At 40.0% G+C, this 10,591-nt stretch overlaps 1 protein-coding gene and 1 non-coding gene across 2 annotated transcripts; both read right to left on the bottom strand.

Moving 5' to 3' along the window:
- Positions 1–468: 468 nt before the first annotated feature.
- On the bottom strand, positions 469–3,300 carry LOC132315997 (receptor-like protein kinase FERONIA). The gene has a single exon (XM_059814481.1). It carries the CDS (start codon positions 3,212–3,214, stop codon positions 653–655), a length of 2,562 nt encoding a protein of 853 aa, XP_059670464.1. The 5' UTR covers positions 3,215–3,300; the 3' UTR covers positions 469–652.
- A 6,650-nt stretch (positions 3,301–9,950) lies between these two features.
- LOC132268047 (small nucleolar RNA Z247) lies at positions 9,951–10,083 on the bottom strand. Its single transcript, XR_009469189.1, has one exon. It is a non-coding gene; the product is annotated as a small nucleolar RNA Z247 (small nucleolar RNA).
- Between the last annotated feature and the right edge of the window lie 508 nt (positions 10,084–10,591).

Here is a 10,591-nt window from a genome sequence, read left to right as displayed (position 1 = left end):
TCAATTATTGCCTTTGATTAATAGAAAAGGAAAAAAAGAAAAAAATTTGATGACCAACCTACTTAGGTTTAGCCTAGATCATATAAGCTCTCCTCCTCTTTGGGAGGCTGAGTGTTCGAGACTACAAAAATATATACTGTGTATTTACTTAAACTTTCAAAAAAACATAGAAATAAAATTCAACTGGCAGTTACCGGTGTATTTTTATGGGATCACTGGATTTTTTTCCTCGTTATATTCTCTAGCTTTTGTGTAAGAAAGAGAAGACAAAAAAAAATGCCATCTTACAAATTTTTATTTTTTATGAGATTTTTTATTCTGTTTTTTTTCCTTTGATTAAATTATGTTATCTTAGGGTAAATACTATCAAATGCATCAATGGTTGCTTGGATAAAGTGATAAAATATGGGAGTTCAACTTTTTTATACATCCAATCAAAATTTTACCAAGTATAATATGGAAAATGAATTTCACAGTTAAACTCCAAAATCCAGCACGAGCACGTATTAGACTTTCATTCAGAAATTATTATACATATTTCATCAACAATTATTATTATTATTATTATTTTACATTTAAATAAATGTGTTAAAAAAATACTACGTAATCAACACTCCGTCCACTGCTACACATCGTTGAGGCGTTGATATAATCAACTGCCTTTTGAACTAGATACGTATTCAATTGGTCCAAAAAATACGTCGTCGTCCGTCGTCGTTGTCTCTTCATATCCACGAAGAGGAACAGAGGGACTAATAGGGGATCCATACACACTCATCACATTATTCTTACCAAACTCATCTCCACCGCTGATATTCCTATTAACATCCTCTTGCAATTGCAATGCAAACTCAAGACCCCACACAACATCATTTATTGATGGCCGTTCGATCCCATGATCACGCAAGCAACTACAAGCAATCTCCCCAAATTTCCTTAAACACTCTGGTGCAATCTGACCCCTCAGATGTGGATCCACGATCTGATCAAGGTTCCCTTTTCGACAACAACACCGGCCCCACTCAACCAAATTCACTTGTTTCCTTGGCAAACTTGTAACAATTGGTAACCTAGCACACAACAATTCTAACAATACCACTCTGAACGAGTACACGTCAGACTTTTCCGTCAATTGTTGTAGTCGATAATATTCGGGGTCCAAATACCCGAAACTACCCTTCACCACGGTGCTCACATGGGACATCCCAATGGGACCCTTTTTTGACAACCCAAAATCAGAAAGCTTGGCGGCCCATTTCTCATCCAACAAAATGTTGGTTGATTTTACATCGCGGTGAATGATCGTATGCTTCACACCAGTATGAAGGTAGTTCAGTCCACGTGCAGCACCTATGCTGATCAGAAGGCGCTGATTCCACGAGAGAGGAGGGTGGTTTGATTTGTAGAGATGATCACGGAGAGTCCCACGGGCCATGTAATCATACACCAAGATCATCTCACCATCATCAACACAGTAACCAATCAGAGACACCAAATGGTGGTGTCTCAGCTTTGAGAGCATTACGATCTCCGTTTGAAACTCGTGGGCCCCTTGCCTTGATTCAGGATTCAACCGTTTGACCGCAACTGCGATGGGAGCAGTATCGTTGTCTATGAACCCTTTATACACATTACCAAATCCTCCAGTGCCGATAACAAAATTGTCGTCAAAGTTGCATGTAGCTGATTTAATCTCGGCGAGCGAGAAGCGTCGGCAGAGATCGGACGGCAGTGATAAAACATGATACTTCGTTGACTCCGTTGACCTTGACGCCACTGAAATTGTGCCAAAGCCTTTGACTCTTCTCCATTCCCGGAAAATGACGTAACCCAAAATTGACATTGCTACTATCCCTCCAATTACACCTCCGACAATCACCCCAATGAGCAACGAGCGTTTACCGGTAGATGTCACCGGTATCTTCGGTTTCGGTTCCGGTGTTTCAGATACCACCAAATCAGGATTAGGTCGGGCGAGAATACCGTCTGATCGGTTCAATTTGAACAATTCCACACCATTCAGATTTGCATCACATAATTCAGGTTTGTCTTCGACTTTAGGGTGCATCTCGAGCCACAAGTCCTGCTTGATCCGGCGACCACCAACATCCGGGACCCGCACAACATAGTCTCTGTAAACCGGAATACTATTACCACCACTCCAAAAAATCACATCCGCTATATCTTCAGCCGTCTGATTGTTAAGATATATAGTGAACACCCTCTGATTAATTTTAGTCCCCTCCACCGTAAAATCGCAGAAATGAAGTCTCACAAGATAATCAAACCCTGAATCAACACCAAAACTCCATGTCAAATTGTAGTGTAAACATAGGTTGCCCATAACCCTTGCGGTGTTATAAACCATCTCAGGTGCAGTGTAAGCCGGTGTTGCCGAACCGTAGTGGATCGGACCATTCCCGCGAGTTGACACCCCGAAACCACCAATTATATACGAGTCATCTAGTTCCCACGTCCGAAACATACCGGTGTCATCGTTAACGCTGACGGTATTACCGCCGACGTTTAACTGGTAAAGGGTTTCAAGAACTGTGCTGCTATCAAAATAATAGGGATAATCAACACCGGCGCGTGTGATGGCTTCATCATTGCCATGCATATAGAGCTTATCCGGCATGGAAAGGAGTTCGATACCGTTGATAAAGGCGTAAGAGTTGGGAGATGGTGAGAAGGTTATGTTAAGGAGTGTTTGGTTGCCTCTGAAGTTGAGGATGAATTCTTTGATGAGGGAAGCAACTGGTGGTTGGATTGAAGAAACGGTTAAGAAGGCACTGAAGTTGTTTAAGAGAGTGTAGTGATTGGAGGTGACGGAGAAGAAGGATTGGGTGGGGTCGAGGTCGAGGTCGGAGTAGGTGGTGGGGTAGAAGTAGAGGCGGAGGAACTTGGGGCCGGCGGTGACAGGGAAGGTGTAGGTGAATGGGGAGTGGAAGATGCGGGCGGTCATGAAGGGGACTTGGGGGACGGAGGGATCTTGGTGGGAGGCGGTGGAGGGTGAAGAAGTGTTTGGTGAGGTGTTGGAGAGTGAGAATTTGGAGAGGACATCGCCGTCCCAGTTGCGGCCGTTGGAGTCGGTGGTATTGGTGGAGGAGCCGCAGTTGAGGAGCACATAAAAGGTGGGAGTGTAGGGTGCTGCTGTGGTGGCGATGGTGGTAAGGCGGAGGACGGTGAAGAGGTAAAGAGTGAAGGTGAGCATTGGTGGTAAGTAATCGTGGAATTTATTGATTGGGAAGTGAATTATGTTGAGTGCAATGAAGAGAGTCTTGGTGCATAGTCTTTGAGTTGGGATTGATATATGGATTGATATTTTTGAGTGTCAATTTAGATGGGCGATTTTGGACCCAATATTCTAACTTATTTCAACTTTTTTGACAAATGTGAATAAAAAAATAAAAAACAAAACAAAACAAAAATGTTTAAGATGGTTATTTATCTTCCAAAGAAGAAAAATGTGAGACCTATTACTGGGTGTATATAGATAAAGCATTTATAAATATTGCAACAGTTCCAAAATAGTAATGCTCTAGATACAATTCTCTAGTAAATTCTTCATATTTAATTATTGAATTAAAATAAATAAATTATTTAGTTCTATCTTTTAATTTATGAATTAAAATGAAAAGCTCATGGTGAAGAAATTACCTTGAAAGCATTACCCGTAAACTTATTTATTAGAAGGGTCATGAACATTCTATATTTAATTATTAAATTAAAATAATTTTTTGAAATATATAATAATTTAAATAAATTATTTAATACATAGGTCGTGTTTATTATATAGAAGCATGAGTTAGTGATTCTAGGCGACACAGGTGAAAGAAGCATTGGATTGGGTCAAGACAGAGGGTAGAAGCATTGACGGAGCAATTTGGACCCGCAGGTGGTGATGGGAAGGTGCGAGTGAATGACAGGAGTAAAGGAAGGAGTAAGAGAAAATTACTTTTCATAATCATCTAATTTTTTAATAAAGTTAAATTCAAAAAATATATGAAAATTTTAATTTTTGTAAAAAGTTATATGAACTTACACTAATACCCTTTCTTTTATCACAAGTTTTATATTGGTCAGACCATAAAATCATCATTTTCTTTAACCTCTCATAAAAAATTCATTGGCCTAATCAAGAATTTATTTTTTATTTTGCTTTTCACCATTAATTTTCATCTAACAAAAGACTGAGTTTAAGTAATTTCATGGCCTAATTAATAATTTATTTTGCGTCAACAACTTGATATTTAAAATAAAATGTAATTCGCAAGTGCACGAATTTATTAGAGTATAGATATGATTGACAAAAACGAGGTCGAATCCAAAGAAATGCTTTTAAAAAATACGTAATATGAATCAAAACTAATTTAAGTGTAATCTATCAATTTGATTTGAATAATGGATTTGTTATACTAACATGCAAGAAATAAAAACAATACAATTGAAATCAATTTAAAGAAAATACTAAGGTAAATACTAAGGTATCGGATTCCACCACCATTAATCTCATAAAATCTTAATTTTTCATTTATCAAATTCCAAAGGTAAGAAAAACAATTCGGGTGTCACTCCGTTGCTTCCTAATTTAAGATTAAATTTTTCTTTGCTTAAAACAGTAATACTCAAAGCATCAAATGTAACAAACTTAATGAAAAACACAAGATCAAAGATTATTACTCAAACAAGAATTAATTATAATAATTTCTAACTATTAATAATATATTATATTAATGATAAAAGAAACTTAAAATAATTAATGAGAAGTGAAAATTATATATATTAAAATCATATAAGTAGAAATCAATAAATGAAAGTCTCCTTTTGCTCTCGGCTGACACAATCCATTCCCCCATCATTCTCTTTTCTTATTTCTTATTTTATCTTTTCTTTTACTTTCTCGATTTCATCCCGTTTCAGTGCACAATGCATACATATATATATATATATACATATATTCATTATATGATACATTCTGATGATGTGGCGCTTGGCAGGCCGGTGATGATGTGGCTGGATGGCGGACCTGGCTGCTGACGAAACGCTGCTGATGTGGCACTTGTTTGTTTAAGATTCAAAAATTCCAAATCCTCTTAAATGTAAGGATAAGACCCAAGTAATTCTTCTGGAGCGTTGCTCATGCTCAATGTTGCCTGCAAAAATACATAATCTCTTTTACAGTGCAGTCATCTTTCCCTTGTTTCTCAGTTTTATTCCAGAATTGATCTTTTATTCCCAATAACTTAAAAATATAAAAATATTAATTAATTAATAAATTAAATTAAATTAAATTAAATTAAGTACTAATATATATAATTTTGGAAATAAAATATGTAAGAAATATAAAAGGTTTAAAGAATAAGAAAATTACGGCATAGCTTTTTCATTGAGTAAAATCATATACATATAGCGTATAACTGAAATCCTATTCTAAGTAAGTCAAATTTACACTAAAGAAACTAAATAACACTCAGAATACTACATATTCTAAGTAAGTCAAATTTAGAAAAGTAAATAAAAATCAGAATACTACCTATTAAGTCAAATTTACAATAAGGAAACTAAATAACAATAAACTAAGAAGTCCTAAGAATCCAAGATTATCGATTTTCTCTATCTTGCCCCCGCAAGATGGAGCTCCGAGAGGAGAGTCCAATCTTGGTCTTCAAAAATAAAAATCGAGTACGCGAAAGCGATTTGGTGAGAGCATTAGCTAACTGATCGGTAGAGGAGACATGAGCCACTCGAAGAGCGCCACTTTGAACTTGTTCACGGATGAAGTGATAATCTAAAGCAACATGCTCCATGCGGGAATGAAAAACCGGATTTGAGCACAAATTCGTATCACCGACATTATCACAATAAATCACTGGTTGCGAAGAGAGAGAAACACCAAGTTCAGTAAGAATAGAGCAAAGCCAACGGAGCTCAGCGGCAGTAGTTGCAATGAAGCGATATTCAGCTTCAATAGAAGAGCGAGCCACGGTACGTTACTTCTTGGAACTCCAAGAAATAGGATTGCGACCAAGGTACACAAGATAAACACTGGTGGAAGTGAAATCATCTTTGTTACCTGCCCAATCAGCATCAGAAAACGCATGTAAAGACAAGGAGGAGTGTTGATAGAGGACAACACCACGATCCAAAGTCCCACAGAGATAGCGCAGTAATCGCTTAACAGCATTCCAGTGGTCACTAGTAGGTTGATGCATAAATTGAGACAGCTTATTCACTGTATAAGCAATGTTAGGGCGCGTAAGCGACAAGTACTGGAGACTTCCAACAATAGTCCGATACTCAGACGGATCGGAGAGCGTCGTGCCAGAGTGAAATATAAGAATAGGGGCATTGGCAAGAGGTGTAGCTACAGGCTTTGCATCTGTCATGTGTGTACGAGCTAGTAGATCCGTTATGTACCAACGTTGAGATAGAATGAAGCCTTGAGAATGGGGAATGTCTTCAACTCCAAGAAAATAAGTTAAGTGACCAAGATCCTTGAGAGAGAATCGATGACCAAGGAGTTGGATGAACTTTTGCATAGCCCCATCATTGTCACCTGTAATTATAATGTCATCAACATAAACTAGAAGATAGATTATAGGACCGCCGTTGTTGTAGACAAACAAGGAGGTGTCTGTATGAGAGTTGGTGAAGCCAGATGTGATAAGAAACTGGCGCAACTCATGATACCAAGTGCGTGGAGCTTGTTTAAGGCCATAAATAGCCTTGCGAAGTTTACAAACATGATGAGGATAAGGATGATCATGATCAATGAAGCCTTGTGGTTGTGTCATAAATACAATGAAAAAGTTCAAATTGGGAATTAAAAACCGGAGTTGAGCACAAATTCGTAGCACCGACATTATCACAATAGATCACTGGTTGCGAAGAGAGAGAAACACCAAGTTCAATAAGAAGAGAGCCGAGCCAACGGAGCTCAGCAGCAGTAGTTACAACAGAGCGGTATTCAGCTTCAGTAGAAGAGCGAGCCACGGTACGTTGCTTCTTGGAACTCCAAGAAATAGGATTGCGACCAAGGTATACAAGATAGGCACTGGTGGAAGTGAAATCATCGTTGTTACCTACCCAATCGGCATCAGAAAAAGCATGGAGAGACAAGGAGGAGTGTTGATAGAGGACAACACCATGATCCAAAGTCCTACAAAGATAGCGCAGTAATCGCTTAACAGCATTCCAGTGGTCACTAATAGGTTGATGCATAAATTGAGACAGTTTATTCACCGTATAAGCAATGTCAGGGCGCGTAAGCGACAAGTACTGGAGACTTCCAACAATAGTCCGATACTCAGACAGATCGGAGAGCGTCGTGCCAGAGTGAAGTGTAAGAATAGGGGCATTGGCAAGAGGTGTAGCTACAGGCTTTGCATCTATCATGCGTGTGCGAGCTAGTAAATCCATTATGTACCGACGTTGAGATAGAATGAAGCCTTGAGAATGGGGAATAACTTCAACTCCAAGAAAATAAGTTAAGTGACCAAGATCCTTGAGAGATAATCGATGACCAAGGAGTTGGATGAACTTTTGCATAACCCTATCATTGTCACCTGTAATTATAATGTCATCAACATAAACTAGAAAATAGATCATAGGACCGCCGTTGTTGTAGACAAACAAGGAGGTGTCTGCATGAGAGTTGGTGAAGCCAGATGTGATAAGAAACTGGCGCAACTCATGATACCAAGCGCGTGGAGCTTGTTTAAGGCCATAAATAACCTTGCAAAGTTTACAGACATGATGAGGATTGCGTCATAAATACATCCTCAGTAAAAGTACCCTGGAGAAAAGCATTATTGACATCAAGTTGCCGAAGAGACCAGCCACGATTGACTGCAATGCTGAGAACAAGACGAACAGTGGTAAGCTTAACAACGGGACTGAAAGTGTCATGATAATCAACTCCAAGGCGCTGATGGAACCCCTTGGCTACTAATCGAGCCTTGTACCTGTCAACAGATCCATCAGGTAAATGTTTAGTACGAAAAATCCACTTGCAACCAACCAGATTCTGTGTTGGGTCAAAAGGAACAAGTTCCCATGTCCCATTCCGAACAAGAGCATCATACTCATCAGACATAACATGACGCCACTTGGGATCCTTGATGGCTTGAGTCACGAATGTTGGTTCACGGGCATCTGAAGTAGTGAGTTGAGTAGTAAGATTTAATTTATGAATGGGCTTGTGAATATTATTTTTGGATCTGGTGACAATAACGAAGGGAGGGGAGGCGAGAGGCGAGGAAGAAGTGAGGGGCGGTGAGTGGGGTTCGGCGGAAGAAGGATGTGGCAAAGGGAAGGTGGGTGTAGGTAGATGTAACGGAGGTGGGGTTGGTCCAGTGATGGGCGAAATGGGATTTGTGGGGGGCGTAGACGTCAAAGCAGTGGATGATGAGCCGGTAACTGGAAGAAACGACACAGTAGGACACCAGTAAGAATGTGTGTCAGGGGAAGGACGATCGAGGTGAGATTGAAGAGAAGTAAAAGGGAAGATAAACTCTACAAATTTGACATGACGCAATGTGAAAATAAGAGAGGAGGTGGGATCAAGACATAAGTAAGCACTTTGAGTGAAAGAGTAACCAATAAAGACACAAGGAGAAGAACAGGTAGCAAGTTTGTGGGATGAGTATGGTCGAAACCACGGATAACAGAGACATCCAAAACTACGGAGTTTAAAGTAGTTCGGAGGAGCACCAAAAAGTTTGGCATACGATGAAAGAAGATGGAGTGTGGGTGTAGGTAGGCGATTGATGAGATAGATAGCAGTGGAGAAGGCATAAGACCAGTATGACAGAGGCATGGGATTTGCGTTTGAGTGGACAAAACCAGATATACTTTGTAAAACGATCAACAAAAATAACATAGTATTTGAAATCATCAACATAATGAATAGGAGAGGTCCACACATCAGAGAAAATAATTTCCAGGGGAAAGGAAGTAACAAGAGAAGAAATTAAAAAAGGTAACTTGTGACTTTTATTGCATTGACAAGAATTACAATTGAAATTTAAATGTAAAAAACTCGATAATTCTAATTGAAAATTAGAAACAATATGTTGAAGAATTTTAGATGATGGATGACCTAATCTATGATGCCACTCGGACGAAGTGGTCTTGACACTGGAGAAAGCAATCAAATGAGAAGACGGGACAGAGAGATCCGGCCATTCGTACACACCATCTTTAGTTCGACCGTGCAAAAGGGTTGCCCCCGTGTGGAGATCCTTCACAAGAAAAGAAGTAGTTAAGAATTCAATTAAAGTATTATTGGATTGACAAAACTTAGAGATAGAAATAAAATTTCTTTTTCATTGTAGGTACATAAAGAACATTATTTAAAGAAAAAGTGTGTGAGGGAGTATAGAGAGATTTTGAACCGGTATGGGTAATAGGGAGACTCTTGCCATCACCAATCATAATGTCGTTAGATCCAGCATAAGGAGTATGAAAGGAGAGATTACTTAAGTCGGTGGTAACATGGTGCGATGCACCACTATCAAGAAGCCAACTAGAATTATCAGGAGCGTTGGCGGTTGCAAGATTGGCTCGTGGTTGCCATGGAGCGGAAGGGCGTGGTTGCCATGAAGCCGGAGGGCGTGGTTGCCATGGAGGAGTTTAATGAGAAGCCGAAGGTGGTGGTAAGGGCGGCTGCATCTTACAAAACACGGGACACTGTGGAATAGTGTGACCCTGAACACGGCACCACTGGCAACGACCCAGGTAGGGCCGAGGAGGGGGACGACCATTCCGGTTTGCGGTGTTGGAAGAGCCTGAGGTAGGAGCACTCGCCAAAGGGGGGAAAGAAGGAGCCCATTGTGGACGTTAGGTACGGTTGCCAAAGTTTCCCGAATTGACCTGGGAATTAGCCCGATTTGCAGAAGCTAGAAGTGGAGAAGAGTTGGAATGATGCAGACGCAGCGAGAGTTCTTTATTGATTAATTTTTCATGCAGTTCATCAAAGGAAATCGGCATGTCACGGCCATTAATGACGTCAACAAGAGGCTTGTAATCATCATCAAGGCCATCGAGAATTTTCTCAATGAGGTCCTCATTGTCCATAGGTTTGCCGAGGGCCGCAAGTTCATCAGCACGAGTTTTAATAAACTGCATATAATCAGAAATCGTCTGGGAGCCCTTGTTGGCTTGCTTGATTTGTTCCTTGATCTGCTTGATGTGACCGCGAGAAGGCCGACCGTAAGTATTGGCTAGAACATTCCAAGCTTCACGGGAGGTCTGCGATTGAGTGATAAGTGGGATGAGAGACGATGTGAGGGTGCCAACGAGGGCACCAAAAATCAATTTATCTTAGTGAAGCCATGTTTGGTATGCTGGATTGGGAGCGGTGATATTATTTGCAGTAGTTGTAGCAGGAGGAGCAGGATGAGAGCCATCAATGAATTTTTGAAGATCGTAACCAATTAGAATTGCTTCCATCTGTAGTTTCCAGGAGAGATAATTAGTGGAGGTGAGTTTTACTGAATTGTTGGTGTTGAAAATGACAAGGGGTTTGGTGGGTTCCTGTGTATTTGGGATTATGGCTTGATTATTTTCGTTGGCCATGGTTGGTGCC

This window comes from Cornus florida, unplaced genomic scaffold (assembly GCF_030987335.1).
Source record: "Cornus florida cultivar Cherokee Brave unplaced genomic scaffold, ASM3098733v1 CherokeeBrave_3.0.0_Hap2_Chr07, whole genome shotgun sequence".
NCBI lineage: Eukaryota > Viridiplantae > Streptophyta > Magnoliopsida > Cornales > Cornaceae > Cornus > Cornus florida.
This window is presented reverse-complemented; position numbering and strand designations above follow the sequence as displayed.